This window comes from Nymphaea colorata, chromosome 2 (genome assembly GCF_008831285.2).
Source record: "Nymphaea colorata isolate Beijing-Zhang1983 chromosome 2, ASM883128v2, whole genome shotgun sequence".
NCBI classification, from domain to species: domain Eukaryota; kingdom Viridiplantae; phylum Streptophyta; class Magnoliopsida; order Nymphaeales; family Nymphaeaceae; genus Nymphaea; species Nymphaea colorata.
Window position 1 is genome coordinate 5977290 of NC_045139.1, and position 17210 is coordinate 5994499.

Sequence of the window (17210 nt, forward strand, 5' to 3'; positions counted from 1 at the left end):
GGGATCTTAAGTCCCTTGCTGAAAGATCCCGAATATACAGTTCTTGCATCTTTACTATGGATGTGAAGCAGAACTAAAGATCTGTCAATTTGTTGAATAGCAAACCACTTAACTCTGAGATTCCAAAATCTGCCTATTGATAAAATCATGAATTTAGAGTGAGCACCACATGAATATACTCTTTGAATTTCAGATACGAAGGACCAAAATAGATTATATACCATGATATTGCATGCATAAACTGCTGTGACATATATTCTCAACAATGTACAAGGAACAAATAAGAATGGAAATAAGAATGAATGAAGTTAATGATACCAGAATATATTATATTAGGGCTGAGCCTGAACGGAGGGCCAAGATGCACGTTAGCAGCTTAGCTTAGCACTGTGGGGAGAGAGAGAGGGAGAGAAAGGTTTCTTTGCCCATCAAAAAACGAGAGAAAACACGAGAGGGGTTTCTTTTTATCCCCGAAGTGCAGGGAAGAAGGGCTTCTGAGTCCCTGAACGAGTTCCCGGCGAGCACCTTCTTTGTTGCCTCCGGCCTTTGGGCCCTTGGTATCATCGTTGCCCGCGTTCAGTCCCACTCTTTCCCGTCATTTGCCGCATTGCTGGCCACCGCCATAGCGATGCCACCAAAGAGGAAATCCGCCACCACCCCGAGCCCGAGGGTCGCAACGCGGGCTTCAACCAGATCCTCCGCCAGGAGGCAGAAGACGTCGCCGGCCGTGCCCCCGCCGGAGGAAGAGTCTCCCAAGATCGTCCCACTCTCCCCAGAGGCGGCCGAAAATCCGTCCCAACAATCGGCCACGCCGCCAAGGCAACCGCCTTCTTCCGAGCAACCCGACGTTGCCATCTGCGAAGTAACACCTCAGCCTAAGCAGTCGGAGGATGTCTCCCCGCTAGCTCAGCATGGTATTCACCTATGGCTGTGCGTGCGTGCGTGCGTGCGTGCGTGTGTGTGTGTGTGTCTGTGTGTGATAATCTTGTTTAGTTTTCGTCCCAGGTCTAGAAGAGGCGGAGCCGATTGAGGTGGTGAAACCCCAACCCGAAGCCGTTGGAGCTGCACAAGAGGTCGTTCTTGAAACTGTGGTTGTGGAAACAAAAATGGAAATTGTAGTAGAAGGAAATGAGGGAGGTCATGAACTGGGAAGCGTTAATCAGGACGAAGAAGAAGTTAAAGAAGGGACTAGAGAAGCTCAGCAGGAGGGAGATGGGAAGATGGAAGTAGAACAAGTGCAAGCGCAAGGCGAGAATAACGAAAGAGAAGAGACCCAAGGAGAAGTTGGGAATAGAGAAGAAGAGGCTGAAAATGATGGTATTGAAGATGTCGAGGTTGAAAGAGAGGGTAGGGATGGAGAAGTGGATGCTCAAGAAAAAGGGGCGGATGTTGAAGTAGAGTTTCAAGAAGAAGGTGGATATAAGGAAGCACAACAGGTCCGAGGAGAGGATGAGAAGAAAGAAGCAGAAGAGGTTGAAGGCGGGGTTGGAAATACAGAAGCAGAAGAGGTTCATGGAGAGGAAGGAAATGAAGAGACAGAAAAGGTTAAAGCTGTAGATAGAAATGAAGAAGAAAATGAAGAAGCGGCTAACAAAAGAGGACATGGGAATGGAGAAGTAGGGTTTGAGGAAAAAGCGGGGGGAGAAGAAGCAGTTGAAATGGACGGTGGGCAAGGAGAAGTAGATGGAGGAGAGGAAGCAGGTGTTGCTGAAGCAGGAGGAGGGACGGGTGGAGAAGAAGCGGTTGAAGGGGAGGGTGGGCATGGAGAAGAGGAAGCAGGTGATGCTGAAGCTGGAGAACGGGAAGGGGAGAGAGAGGCCGATGAAGCACCAGTGCCAATCGAGGACCGGAAGAAGCAGAAGGAGTATGAGGTATTCATTGGAGGACTTGACAAGGATGTGGTTGAAGATGACTTGAGGAAAGTCTTTTCCGACGTTGGGGAGGTTGTCGAGGTCCGGTTGGTGAAGAAATCTCAGTCCCAAAAGAACAAAGGTTTCGCCTTCGTGAGATTTGCTACTGTTGAACAAGCTAAAAAAGCAACAACTGAACTCAAGTCCCTTAAGGTTTTTTTTCCCCTTTGATTTGCCGTTTATACTAAATATATACTCCTATGTTAACATCGATAGACTAACTTGTACTATTTAACATTTGTCATTCTTAGATTCTAAGGCGGATGTTATTTGCTAAATGTTGGTCTGCATTTTGTTACTAATACTTACAAAATGATCTCTAGAAGCTTATATCCAATGAGTATGGCTCGAGGATTTATCAATCGATCTATTTATCTTGATTAAAACATTTGATCCTTGGCTGTAGTTTACTGCTTGTGTTCCTTTGTCTTAATCTTGACAAAGATGCAATCTAGTCTAAGGGTAGCAAAAGGGAAAAGTGCGTGGAAAAGGATTCCTCTTGGTCACAGTAGTCAGTAACAACTAAGATACATATCATGCAGGCGTTCTATCTCCTTTTTACAGCTGTCCTCAAATAATATGTACTAGGTTATCGATGAACTCTACTAACTACTGTGGTTTATATTTTCTTCCATGTCAGTTTCTCCCCATGTTAATTGCTGTTTCTTGCCTCTCCTGTTTCACGTAGTCTTATCATGTGTCTATTACATTATTTATTTTCCCTGGAAAACTATATATGCATATGTATGCTTTCCTTCAAGAAAGAAAAACAAGAAAAATGGATGACTGCGTATGAAAAGTATGTGTTACTGTTATCTAGTCCTCGTCTAGTTCACACCTGCAATTGGTGATCAAGAACAGCAGTTTCTTCTTTATACTGTTTTGGTTATGGTTCTAGTTCTCGGCACTAGGTTGGCAGGGGGTTGTTCTGTTAGGTTCAACTTCAGTTTGTCATATATATATATTTATCTATTTTTTGCTTCTTCACTAATAGTCTTAAAAACTTAAACGTACTATGTCATGTCTTTGCTTATCAACATGTAGATAGATGCTATGCCTTGTTCTGCTCTATACCCCAAGTCTCTGTTTGTTCGAATGAGCATAATTTGGTGACTCCCACTGTCATACATGAAAATGTACAATGTTTGGAGTTGACAGCCAGCATTCTTGAATGAAATCAGATAGAAATAATATATCTAACATGAACCTATTATACAGAAGCTTATTGGAAGTTATTGGGAGTTCTACATTCTAATAGGTTAGAGTCATATACTTGAAAACATAAAGGGTTACACTTAAGGGTAAGGTTTAAGCATGCTATAAATGTTTTCCTTTTACAAATAAATGAGGTATGGCATAACTAAGGCATATAGATTACATGATGTGGAGCAGGAAAGGTCCTTACTGTGAGATGCATAAATTCATGCAAGTGAAATATACTTTCTTCTGGGCGTACAAGAACTTAGCTTTTTATGGAAAAAATGGGGCCTTCCGTTTTGATTACTTCCCAAGCCAAGGGTTTGTTCATATGCTGATGTGCACAAGCAACAGTTACTGATGCCAAGTTTGATGTGTACCATACTCATTTAACTCAAATTATCTAGAAAAGGAGAAAACAAGATTGTGATAAATAATGAGATTGAGAGAAAAAAGGAAGTAAGTGGCTATTTTGTTTGCTGTAGCATCCTGTGGCCAATTCCCCATATGTGCATAGTGTGGTAAAGCCAAAAGGGGAGCTTTATTAGTTGGCATGGGATATCACACTTGGGATTATGTGATCTAACATGACTTTATGCATCACACTGTAAATCGAAAAGGAGAGCTTTATTAGTTGCAGGGGAGGTCATACTTGGGGTCTTGCTTATCTAAGAAGGCCTTAGTCCTGAAGTACAAAGCTTCACTTGGAGTGGTTTTGACACCAGGATAGCTTACTATGGAAAGGGACAATGTCTCTGCAACCACACACCCCATCCCGCCCAAAGGAAAAAAAGGAAGAAAAAATCTAACATGGGATAGAATCAGAAATTTTCCTCATCAATTCTGAAACGAGCACAGAAGAAGGCAGGTGAGAAAATAGATAAATTTAATGTTTCTTCAACTCAACCACCAAGATATTGAGGTACTTAGGATTCTGAAACCAGTTCTCCAAAATAAATTTTATTCGAAATTAAGTTTATAAAAGATGATAATTTATGAGTCTCATGCATGAAGCTGCATGGCCACAGAATGCACATATATGCTGCAGTGTACATAATTATATATATTCTAACAGAGGAAGGAGATAAAGGAGCTGTCAAGTCAATGTCTTGTTCCAACTTCCAAGCTTCAGTTGAGCAACTTATTTTGTGTGTGTATGTATGTGTGTGTGTGTGTGTGTGTGTGTGAGAGAGAGAGAGAGAGAGAGAGAGAGAGAGACCATAAATCTATCCACTTGGTTGGTCCTTTCATTTATTTCTTCATTGATCCTATTGAGAGACACCATAAATCTATCCACTTGGTAGGTTCTTCATCGATCCTATTGAAAACGAAATCTTTCTCTTATTTATGCTTAAAAAATTCAATGATTTAGTAGTAATAAAAAGTTATTAGCATCTCTATCCCCCTATCTAGGTAAAATTTGGGTTAAATATGATTCAATGGACTAAAAGAGGTGGAGGTCTATTAAGACTACAGTTAATATATGTGCTTATGGGACTCTCTCTCTCTCTCTCTCTTTCTCTCTCTCTCTCTACACACCCACACACTCTATAACTGGATCCTAACAATCAATTACTATGATAACTCAAACAGCTTCCTCTATCTCTCGCTTCTGAGAGGATTGTTTCAGTTGTCCCAAGCATCAGTTTTCCTTATCTAGTTTCCCTATACATATCCTCAATAACAATAGATATAAACAAGTCATGGATGGGAAGGTAAAACTAAAAGTATATGTTACATTTTGGATCTACATTGACCATTTTGTCAAGTTTAAATCTGTTATTTATCCTTGAAAATTATGGTTCTTATAAATGCACATTCTCTCTCTCTCTCTCTCTGTCATGCTCTTCATCTTTGACGGTTAATCAATGTGCATTCATGAAAAGTTTAAAATATTTTAGGATAATGAATTAGTACTGTTAAATTTTGCATTATCTATCAATGATCAATCAGATTTTAGTCATGGATGTAACGTGTGCTTTGATCTACCTTCCTTCTTTCCATATAACTTATAAATTATGGTTTTTAGTTTTTATCAAGTTAAGGCTTTTGTGGTTATTATGAATTATTAAGAAGCACAGAATTCTGTTGGTAAAGCTTTGAGGGGGTTTGCTTCACCAAGAGTTTCAGATTATTCGCTTTATGCGGTTACTTATGTTTACCTTCATGCATTTGAAGCATCGATTGTGAACTTTCAGATTATTTGGTCATATTGGATGCTCTATTAGAAACTATACTTTCACATGTTTGAAGCTTCGGTTTGTGAACTATGTTGGCCAGACCTCCCCACATGGTTTGTGTAAATCTAGGCCACTTGTAAAATGAAAGTTGCTCAACGGTCTCATGCTTCAGGTTCTGTTTGAAACCACTCTGTTCTATGGTCTATTGCTGGACATCTTCACATGGTGGTGTCAATATTGTCATATCTAGATCTTGAAATGTATTTCCAATTTTCCAGTTTATTCATGTTAGTGCAGCATTGTCTTTTTTGTTCGGTTGTTCTTGTTGGTTGTCTTAAGCAACAGATAAATTTTGCAGATTAATGGCAAGGTTTGTGGAGTAACAAGAAACAATGACAATGAAACACTGTATTTACGCAACATATGCAAAACATGGACCACATCTGATGTAGGTTTTCTCCTTCTCTCTGCATCTTTTATCCTACTTTATGGCTCGAGACTATTTTATGCTGAGTTCTCTATATGTAGCTAAAGTTTTTCTTTTATGCAGCTGCTTGAAAAACTTAAATCTTATGAAATTGAGAACCTTGTGGATGCTCACCTGATTGATGATCCTGATAATAAAGGGAAAAATAGAGGCTATGCATTTTTGGAATTCAGTACTCATATGGATGCAGTTTCTGCATGTACTAAACTACAGAAAAGAGGGATTTCTTTTGGAACAGATTCTCCTGCAGAAGTAGCTTTTGCAAAATCTGCTGTTCAGCCAGACGAGGAGGTTATGGCTCAGGTATTGCTTTTATTTTATTTTAAACTGCATGTCCTTTGGTATTACTTGCTCTTTAAGTGAGGCTATTTATATATGGAACTGTGGATTACAGAACATGCTATTTTCTTGCTGCTATGTTCTGTTCAGTCTCTCATCATCATATTTCTCTGAAGAAGTATACAGCTAGGGCATGATTTGATAAGTTGATGTTTCAGGTAAAATCTGTTTTCTTAGATGGATTGTCTGCTAACTGGGACGAGGAATATGTAAAGGAACAGCTTATGAAGTATGGTGAAATTGAAAAGGTTGAACTTGCTCGTGATATGCCTACTGCCAAGCGAAAAGATTTTGCTTTTGTTTGTTTTACAACACGAGATGCGGCATTGGCTTGTATAGATGGGGTTAACAAGGATGGTATTTGTAATGATGGTGACAAGGTAGGGCATTTATTGATCAACTGCAATGCATTTAATCTGCCTCTTTTCGTCACATTTTTGGTTTCTTCCAGGTAATGGTGAAGGCCTCACTCCGGAAACCTTTGCAGAACCGAAAGCCATCTGCAAGAGGTGGATGGAAGGGAGTTAGCAGAGTTCAGGAGGGACAAAGAAGAAACTACGCACCAGTAAGGTCCTCTGGTTATGGTGGACGTGGCCACTATTACACGGGAGAAAGAGGATACAGGAAAGAATTTCCTCCCTCTTCTGGAAGGGCTGGCTCATGGCAAGGAAGAGATTTTGAGAGGAGGGCACCAAGTACGTTCCCTTTTCTTAACAAAAGTTTTTTTGCTAGTTCAATCTACCAACTTGTGGATTGAATTATTTTTGCAGCATATCCATATGGTGGTGGCAGATCAAGACCTAGATATGTGGAAGAGAACAGACCTGAAAGGCACATGTCAGGTCGTCGGGAGGAATATCCTGCTCCATATCCTGGTTTTTCTTCTCAGAGGCAATACCCTGAAAATGCATATGGTCCTCACTATCAGCATTATGAGACCAGCATGCCAAGCGGACATGCATATCCACAACTTTCAGGATCTAAGCGACCTTACTCTGGTGTTGTAAGTTTGACAGAAAAAGATACTCTTTGCTGAAGTTTGTCTGCAATCTGCACGTCCTAATACTTTGGCTAAGGCCTTAAACTTGTCTTTTTTAGAGCGAAGAGGCATTATATGGAAGGCGTAATAGGGGGCGTGCAGATACAGGAGTGGAACCTGTTCAGCCTCAAGGGAGTATGTCACAGTCACAGTCACAGTCACAGTCACAGTCATACGGCTCATATCCCAGGTGCGCATTCAACTTGTTGCATCCCTTCACTCGTTTATCTGTCGTTAGAACAACTGCTTGATCAGCATAAACTGAACATAACATTCTCATCCCCATTTACCAAAGTTCTATCTTAGGTTATCTGAAATTTCTTTGGCCTTCGTTTGCAATTTTTTTTATGTTGTCAACTCTATTGTTTCTAAATCTATTGAGAACTCAGCAGGATTATTCCTGAGGATCATCATGCTTATGGAAATACAACCCAGAGTTATGGAAACCAGTCAAACCACTACTTGTCTGGAAGTGGCAACTCCAGATCATATTACTGAACTGCAAGGTTTGTCACATTGCTTCTCCCTTGCACCCCCATCCACAAAATTCATCTTTCTGTTACGTGCTTTCATGCTTGTTTGTTCGTCTCTTATTGTTTGTTCGTCTCTTATTAATTGTAAGCTAGTTAATATGATATAATGGTCAGTTTTGGTTGGCCATCTATTATGAACAAGGACGGCATCTTTTTGAAAAATAAAATCGGTCGATATTCACATTCACATTGATTGATGCCAACGGTTGCAGCATTGCACTAACTGGAGAAATTTTCCTGATTAAATTACTCTACATTTTTATGCAATGGCTAGTCTAAACGGCAAACGCAAGCCCACTGTAACTTTGCTTCAAAAGATGCTTCGTACCTTCTTTTGGACTAAAGAAATATCCGTCAAGAGCTGCGACCGGTGAAAAATGAATGTGGTAGAAACTGGTTGGCCACCAGTCGCTCCTAGCAATCACTGGCTATTGTTTTTTCTTTCAGTTCACTTCAGCGGCAATGAATCAGAGGCACTCCTTTAACTCAGATTGTCTGTGCTGTTCCTCGAGCTATATCTGAAGCTCCTCTGCATCTGTTGCCTTCATATTGTGCTTGAAGATTGCATCTGTTCTCAATTGATTCGGTATTGCCATATTCACCGTCGTCTTTGTTGGTTTCAGGACACTCTCATCATAGGGTTCATTTGGCAATCCGTTTGTGGCGTATCACATGCTATGGACGTTGTAATGAAGATGGAATCTTGAGCACCAGACGGGAGAAGGCATTATATGATTTATCAAACAGGAAGAATCCATCCACTCCTCAACTCCAATCTCGTGGTTCACATGGCTTGATCACATTCCACTGTTCAAAATTCTGTCTTCTATGACCTGCTTCTACTTCTTCCTTTTCTTGCTCCATGTCAACATATTTACAGTGGATGTCCGGTAGTTAAGATCAGTTTTGAGCTGTTATACATGAACAGTTGACCGCTGGTCCATGCGGATATGTTTCGTACATGGATGAGCTAGCGTGTGTGTTTTATGTGCGCATGTGATGACATCAGATTAATAATAACACTTTATTATACAATTAATTGTTCACATTTCTGTAAAAATGAACAAGGACACATGCAATTTAATGTATTTAAAAATATATATATATATATATAATACCCCTAGCATCAATGTCAAAAGCTGATTTTAAGGGCTCTTAAGATCCGTGAGGGTCGTTCCCTAACTGAGTTGCATAACCTATTTCCCTATCTCTTTGACAAAGTGTTGTGTGCATTAAGGCTTAATGATGGTACCAGTGCTGGTTCTGGAATTTTACCGTCAGGATCATCATGGCAATTTACCTCATAAAGAAGAATATAATGTATGACAATTCTCGAGGCAATGGCGCTAGCCCTCAAAATTCTGCAACCAAGATGGTTATTCAATAGCAAAGCCCCTCTCAAAATTCAGCCCTCGATGGCACCAAATTGTTTCAAAGCGGACGTTCTGTTTCAAAGTGGAAAATGGAAGGCCGTATTCATCGAAAATGGATGCTTCCTTTACAAGTGGTGTTATTGCTGATGAATCAATTACCAATGCAATCTCTCCGCCCTTCGAGGACGTAACCAATGCTTTGGACAATCTTTATTTCTTATGATCTTGTCGGGCTGTAAATTTGTTGTCAATAAAAAATCTGATCGGGTCAATGGTTCTAATGAACCCAAAGTTGCGATTGCCAACATGATATGTGAGCAGGTGAGGTTCAGAATCAAACAGGTTCCGTGTAAGAAAATATTTGTAAAATTATCATACGTCAAGATTGTGCTAGCTAAGAACGTGTAAGTGTAAGTGATTTCCTCCTGAGTTACCAGTTGGATACAACCTACAGATGACACTAGTTTGACGCTTGAACTTTGTACATGATATAAAGAATGTTTTTATTCTGGAGTAAAAATGATTTTTATGGATTGGTGTCGTTTTTCCAAGGTCTTCTACTTGGATTTATCAATAAAAATTTACTCTCTCTCTCTCTCTATATATATATATATATATAGAAATGAAGGCCTTGAAATTATATAACATGTGACCATAAGAGGAATTCGAGAGGCTGAAATTCATTGGTGACCTTATCACTTTTGCTGGCACGCGCATAACTCTGTGGCCATTATATCCTCAATACTAAAGCAACAAAAGTTCTAACTCCTAAGAACATCCACTTCTCCCTCGTTCAAACCAGGTGAGAGAGAGCAGAGGTCAACCATGGATGCCCTCCCGTCCTCCTCCACCCTGATAGGCACAGGTATTCGATCCTCAATCTTAGCTCCAAGACCTAATGAGCACACGGTAGTAAGCCTAAGGCCCTCAGCCTTTGTGTCACCCTCCTCTCACTTAGCTTCTACAGCTTCTTCTTTCCACACCAAGCCCTCCTCTGCCACCAGAGCAGCTCAACAACCGGTGAACAATTTCCCTCAATCTTCCTCTCAATATTTCTTACCAAGTGCTCGCGGAATCCACTGCCATAGAGCTGCCACCGGCTATGCCGCTGCCCTCGTCGATATTGCTCAACTGGACAATGCAATTGACAGGTTTGCAGATGATGTTTCCAGGCTCAGAGGCCTGCTTAGAAGCAGTGGACTGCATGCCATCTTGGTCGATCCCTCCATTGAAGGCCCGGCGAAGAAAGGTTTGGTGAGAGCGGTCGCCGGTCTCTCAGATCTTCACAAGCGTCTAGTCTTCTTCTTAAACATGATAATTGACAAGGGCAAGGTCGGTTTGGTGGGGGAAATTCTGAAGGAGTTTGAGAAGATTTATGATGAACTGAGTGGCACCATGGTTGTAATGGTTGCATCAAGGAAGAAACTGGAGGAGGAGGAGGCTCTAAAGATAGCACAAATGGTGCAGAGGAGGAATGGTGCAAAGAAGGTCAAGGTAAAGAATGTAGTAAATGAGATGCTCCATGAAGCTTATGCCGTCAACTAGGGACCTATAAAGGATTTATGGCTACACAATAAGCATTGGGGTTCCGCAACCACAATGATGGTCTTCATCAAATTGGAGTAGCTAAAAACACTTGTTTTCGATTTTGATCAAGTCATGATGCACGACTGCACGAGTGTTCATGTATGAAATGCTTACCAGATTGAGCTTTCTTATTCGATTTATCCTTTTATGCACAGTTAGTGTTACATTATTACAGGAAAGTTTGATCAGGCACATGATGATCAAGTTCTAATTTTATTGTCTTCCATTTGATGTTTCTTTAATCTAGATTATCAAGCTTTTAGGGAAAGTAGTAGATGTGGTAAGCGTTTTCTCGCCAATCCGATGACGGGTTTGCACGAGTGCTCTTAGCAAACAAGTACACACTTTATGTTGGCTAAACAGTGTCGACGTTGCTTCAAGGATCATTAGGCCGTGAAAATATTAAAAAAACTGACAATAAATAACACGTTTTAGCAAATCTTACAAGAAAATTATGACTCTACCTTCCAAAAACATCTCTCTCTATCTTTCTCTCCATTTTCACTAATATTAAATTGAAGCTCACAGAACTTCAAACCATTTTCAACACGTTGGTAGCCCTGCAACCGATGATTCAATACATTTATCTAATTCGTTTAATGTCTTTCTAAAGCCATGGTTTGTGTCCACATTGAAGCTTCCATGAAGTTTGTTGGTCGTACATGGATCGAAGCTTTATATATATATACTCTTTGCTACCAACCTCCAATAGCAGACAAGGCACCACAAAAGAAACCGTGTTCTCTATACCAACCAAAATGGTGCATATGATGGAGAACTTTGTCCTAGAGTGCTGCTGACTGGTAATAGACACGCCTATAATTATAAAAGCGTGATTTTGATTCTCACAAATATCAAATAGCAGACACAATGTTCCCACCAGAAATCCATACCAAACTTCAGATTTCATTCAGGGCCCCAATCTATATATGGATCCTAATCAAAAGAAATTAGTTCTTCAGGAGAGACAATTCCAAGGAAACCTCCTTCTAATATTTTTTATTTTTAGAGTTTCTAGATAATGAGGAAAACCGTCGGTGAATCGGTGCAGGTGTTTCAAGATAAGACCCATCATGATTCTCTTTCTTCCAAACGCCTCTGGATTTAGAATCAGTAGTTATTCAAATGAAGCAAGGGAAGAGAAGAGAAAAGCAAATTTAAAGGGAAAATTCCATGATGAACATCAGCAACTGATCACAAACTGTGTAAAAAAAGCACAAACTTGATGTCATACATTAAGGGATTTTCATGGCAAAGTGTGACTGGTGAAGTAGTTATCTACCCAATGCAGTTAGCACATCTATTCTTGGTGATGTATCACTGCATGTCAGATTCAAAGCATGACAAGAGGAGGTGCGTGAGTAATTTTGCAACCAGACGTGTCTAGGAGAAGTTTCTGGGAAGGATATGATGGGGGCCATGAAAAATTTCTTTGATAAAATGTCATGGCATCTGGAGACATCCCTTCCCATGTCTACCACATTTTTTTTTAAAAAAAAATTTGTCCTAATATGAGGTGAGAAATAAGACCAACCGAATCAAACAATTATTTTTAATTGGGCATGACAAATATTAATGTGCAAGACATTTTTTGCCTACCCTAACTTTGTTTGCTTGTTTATAAAGATATGTCGAGACATGACATGAAGAAGCAAGATCTTGTCCTTGCTTACCGAACCACGTATCTTTCAATCGATCGACCAGTTTGATACCACAATGGCCTCAAAAGAAATCGGTTCCCCAATATCTTCTAATTCATACTTGGTTAATAAGAACCGTCTCGCTTTTAAAAACAATGTTTACAATCTATTATTGTTGCTGGATGATATAGGGAAAGGTCAACGCTCTTCATGTTTATTAGATTTTATGTTCTTCTTCCCTCTGAGAGAGAGAGAGAGAGAGAGAGAGATCAGGTTATAATTCAAATGTCTCTGAGAATCTTATTGGTACACAAATTTGACACAAATAATTGTTTATCATCATCAGGCAATGTGTCGTCATATATATATATATATATATATATATATATATATATATATATATATATATATATATATATATATATATATATATCTAGAGAGAGAGAGTACACGTGCGGCAGTGGAAGTTCTAGATTTGGTTTTTTCAGTTTGAGGCTATTAAAACGAAAGTGAATATCACAGCTAACGTTGCCAACAAAATGCTAGAAGATGGTCCGGACGAGGTCCTTCTAGACCACTAAGAAAGAAAACTTGTTGATCTAGATTCAATAGGAAAAACAAGCTTCATTGGACCATTGTGTGTTCATAATTATTTGAGATTTTAAGTTGAAAACTGTGCAGTCAAGCAGAAACAGATTGAACATAATTGAAAACATACAAATCAGAGTAGATAGATTCAACCATGCATGATTGAAAAAAAATCAATCAACTCTTTGTTTGTGTTTTTTTACTTTTTCTTTACCATTGAAAATTTAATGCATTTTCACTTTATGGATCACAAAAAAGGCTATATATATATATATATATATATATATATATATATATATATATATATATATATATATATAGAGAGAGAGAGAGAGAGAGAGAGAGGCGTGTGTGGTTTTCAAGTTCAATTTTTCAGACGAACCATCTTCTCTGCTTCCGCAACAAAAGGGCCCCACCTTCCAGACAGAACAGCGGCAAATTTTAAAACTAAACATGGGAGAAATAGAGTGATTTTTCCTCACTCTAAAAAGAGAACAGATGACTGAGAGGTTTGGCGTTCAAAATTAAGAAGCTTCTCAGCATGTAAATGGCCAATGCTCATAAAGTTGGGCACCGACCGGGGTCGCCGGCAGATAACCCTAGGTTCGGGCTCGGAAAAAAGGGGCATCCGGCCTGCCCGGTTAGACCCGATAAGCTCGGATGGGCCTGTCGTTTTTTTTTAATATTTTTTATTACTATATATATATAAATATAATATTTTATTATGATTAATTACATTTATATATTATTTTATATTAAAATATATTTTAATTTAATCAGGTTGGACTCGGGTTTGAATGGTCGGACCAAACTCAGGCCCAAGTTTCGAGTGTGGGGCTAGCCTCGAGGTGTTGGGCCGGGCTCGACTCCTTATCGGGCAGGGCTGGGCCGGCCCGATGCCCAGGCTTAAATGCGCAAGCAAAGCATCTTGCAACTTGAGAACATTAATCCCCCCTAACTGAAAATCTTTAAATTGAATATACAAAGAATTATGGCAATGCAATTACTTCACAAATAGTAATTTAAGTTACAATCTCAAACATTTCATTTATGTTCTTATTTTTTTGAAATAAAAAGGAATTAAAATCAGAATCGTCCCTGTACATGCTATAGTCATTTTGTGTAATCCGGAAGACAAGTTCCAATACTTACTGTAATTTCTTTGTTCAAATTTCAGATAATAAACGGTTGTTATAAGAACCTTAGAACCAACTCTATGTTCTTGCTTTGATCTCTGTAAAACGGAGGACCTTCAACTTCTTCCGTATTTTCTTCCTTTTTTTTCTTTCAAAAAGCGGTAACAAAGACAAATAACTACCCTAGAGAGGCAAGACTCAAATGGGCCAGCTGGGATTAGGGGTGAACACGAGTTAAGTCGAGCCCGAGTTCAGTCGGCTCGAACTTGGCTTGACTAATGAAATCTCAAACTCAAGAATAGCTCAACAGAAGCAGCTCAAACTCGACTTGGCAGTTATGTGTTGAGCTCAAACTCAAATCGATTAAGACTCGAGCCCGACTCAGCAGTTCCATGTTGAGCTCTAACTCAGCTTGATTATTTAAACGAGTCGACTCATGAACTCGAGTTTGACTCGTTAAGAAAATGACTCGGCTCGAGCTCGTTCACAATCCGAGCTTTAACGAGTCAAATCAAGTAGCTCGAATCGTTGTTCACCCCTAGCTAGGATGCCATATGCATCGCCTCTTCAGTTCAATCCGCATGGTACTATGATTACATATCAAAAGAGAGTTTTTTTTTTTTTTTTTTTTAAGGAATGGGTGGGGGAAGGGAGAAGAATAAGTTTTTATGTATAAGCTGAAGCACAATAAAAATCTTACTACGTAGTACCGACACAGTTCTAGACCCTAGAGACAAAAAAAAGGTGGTGGGAGAGGCGGTTTTTTGTTCCGGCAATGGGATAATCCTTCTACTCACTCGAAAAGACAAGTTACTAAGGAAAAAAGTACTGAATGTGGGTGATAGGGAGCAAGATCTAAATGATAAGAGAGAGTTGCCTGGAGACCAGGAGCACCGACTAAAACCCATTCTAGGGTACCACTCCATGTCATTGTCCTTGATGCTACTACCAAATAATTAAGTTGCCATGTTCCATATGATTCCAAACCCAAACAACAAAGTTTTTTTTTTTAAAAAAGAAATCATGGAAAACAATGTGAATGTTATAATACATCTGGAAGATAAGAAAGCCCAAAACTGCTTAAGTTTCAATTTAATCAATAAATGAGTGGGGATCACAAAATTGGGTCGATGACACCGACTTCTAATGATGATTGATTGAATTGTGCCCTTTGCTTTATAAGAAATGTGCTTATAAATAGGATATCTACTATGGTAGCTTGAACTACAAATCTAGCATCTCAAAAGAAGAAAAAGCGGAAAGACTTTGGACCATGTTCAGTATAATTCATTGCTCGGTTGATACGTAAACTACTCATGCATTAAGTTGAGTTGGCCTTATTTAAACGACTCTTCTTAACCAATTCCATGTTCATGAATTTTGAGCAGTTGATGCTTTTGGTATTAATTTGAGGTTGGTGAATGATTTAAAAAACATTCTTATCATTTGATCCAACGGCATGATATTTAACTTCGAGGGCTTTAAATATAAACGCAAAATTCAAAATTTTGAACTAGTGAAAAATTGTGGAACAACATATATATTAAATAAAACGACTTGGAGTAGCCATATATATATATATATATATATAGATGCCTATCATATTCATGCAACTTAATTTACGACACAAGCCAATAAATGATGTTAAATGAGATGGAGATAATTCACCTTTCATTGTTGGTGTAAGATGTGAGTGAGCCAAGGGTTGGACCGCCACATGTGATTTATGACGACGATAACTTACTACAGAAAACTACAAACTTTATGAAGAGAAAATAAACGAAGTCCTGCATGTTAGTACGCAGCTCGTATAGGTGGGCCATTCTATCATATGTTAGATCCAAATGCAATAATATATTCATTAGGAAGATTTATTTACCATGTCGGCAAGCATGAATGCAATAACCAAACAATTCAAATTTCGTGGATGTGAGGACCGCTTAGAAGCCACAAAGCATACCAGATGCAACTTTTTAAACTAATATTAAATCACATTAAGAAACATCAACGTGTACCAGTTTTCTTTATAACCCTTGAAAGGTTAAATTTGTGTAAACCAAAAGACATCGTTATCTTGCTATAAGCACTTCCAATCTTGAAATTTGGGTTCCATTTTCATGTCTGAAGACAATGAATAAGAGAGTGCAGCTTGTGCATTGTATTTTGGACAACATAGGAAGTATTTAAATTAAGCCTAATAACAAATGAAACTACCCGACCTATTTCTAGGCTCAAACTCTTAGTTTGGTGGATCCCAACCAGCTTCTCCCTACAAGTTTCGGTTCTGACTCTCAAAAAGACTAAGAACTAGAACAATCATATATTTAATAACCCTATTTATAAGCTCTTAAAGATCCCTCACAATCTTCAATACGAGACTAATTTTTCGGAGTGTTACAATCCATCCCCCTTAAGACACATGCGTCCGCGCAAGTGTGATCTTAGTTCCGAGTTTTGAACCAGCTCTGATACTACTGAAACAACCCGACCCATTCCTCTAGTGGTTTCGGCTTCATTAAAAGGGCCGGAACCAAAACATCCATCTACTTAATAACCCCCTTTATAAGTCTTTGTGTGTAACTTCCTTCCTTCAATGGTGATATGTCCGAGTTGGGGGAGCAAAGAAAGTTTCCTCAAGTATTTCTAAACCTAAGAACTTTCTTTCATAAGTTAAACTAATCCCGTGATTAGCTATTAATTAAGCACCTGCTCTGCTAGTTGGCTCTCAACATCCTTCCATTACATCTTTCACTAATATCTCGAAGATTGCGCAGTACACATGCTTCCTACGTATAAAAAGAGCCTGGTTTGGTAAGTTAGCAAGCAACATTATTAGTATTTAATACCAGAATTTCACCTAATAGAACGTGTTATGAACTGTATAGAGTGGATGAGAAGGATGCGTTTGATTAGGTCTATTAATTGACTGCAGGCTGTATAACTCGAATCATTACCAAAAAGACTTTGTTAACAACCTAATCCCACTGTTCAACACATGCCATTCTCCAAAAGAGAAGCCATTCATAGGCGGCTAATCTGACTTCTTCCAAGGTAAGGAATGCTTGGTATAAAATATTTCCCACCAAGTGTTCAAACTCCGACTATTATAAGCCAAGTTGGTTTACTTTGTAACTCAAATGTCAAAAAAGAAGAGGAACCAAATTCTGAGCTTTCACCAGAAATAATAATAATAATAATTCT

At 39.0% G+C, this 17210-nt stretch overlaps 2 protein-coding genes across 5 annotated transcripts; both read left to right on the forward strand.

Moving 5' to 3' along the window:
- Positions 1 to 368: 368 nt before the first annotated feature.
- Positions 369 to 8720, forward strand: LOC116247959 (uncharacterized). 4 transcript variants are annotated; one of them, XM_031620451.2, is made up of 11 exons: positions 369 to 914; positions 994 to 1701; positions 1780 to 2063; positions 5646 to 5735; positions 5838 to 6077; positions 6272 to 6493; positions 6565 to 6808; positions 6884 to 7116; positions 7212 to 7342; positions 7542 to 7658; positions 8309 to 8720. In XM_031620451.2, the coding sequence occupies exons 1-10, from the start codon at positions 629 to 631 to the stop codon at positions 7648 to 7650; spliced, it is 2547 nt and encodes an 848-aa protein (XP_031476311.1). In that variant the 5' UTR covers positions 369 to 628; the 3' UTR covers positions 7651 to 7658; positions 8309 to 8720. The 4 variants fall into 4 exon arrangements, with proteins under 4 accessions (XP_031476311.1, XP_031476308.1, XP_031476309.1 ...); XM_031620448.2 differs by having other exon boundaries at positions 994 to 2063; XM_031620449.2 differs by having other exon boundaries at positions 994 to 2063; positions 7545 to 7658.
- A 1090-nt stretch (positions 8721 to 9810) lies between these two features.
- Positions 9811 to 10887, forward strand: LOC116248395 (ATP synthase delta chain, chloroplastic-like). The gene has a single exon (XM_031621165.2). It carries the CDS (start codon positions 9884 to 9886, stop codon positions 10601 to 10603), a length of 720 nt encoding a protein of 239 aa, XP_031477025.1. The 5' UTR covers positions 9811 to 9883; the 3' UTR covers positions 10604 to 10887.
- The last annotated feature ends 6323 nt before the right edge of the window (positions 10888 to 17210 follow it).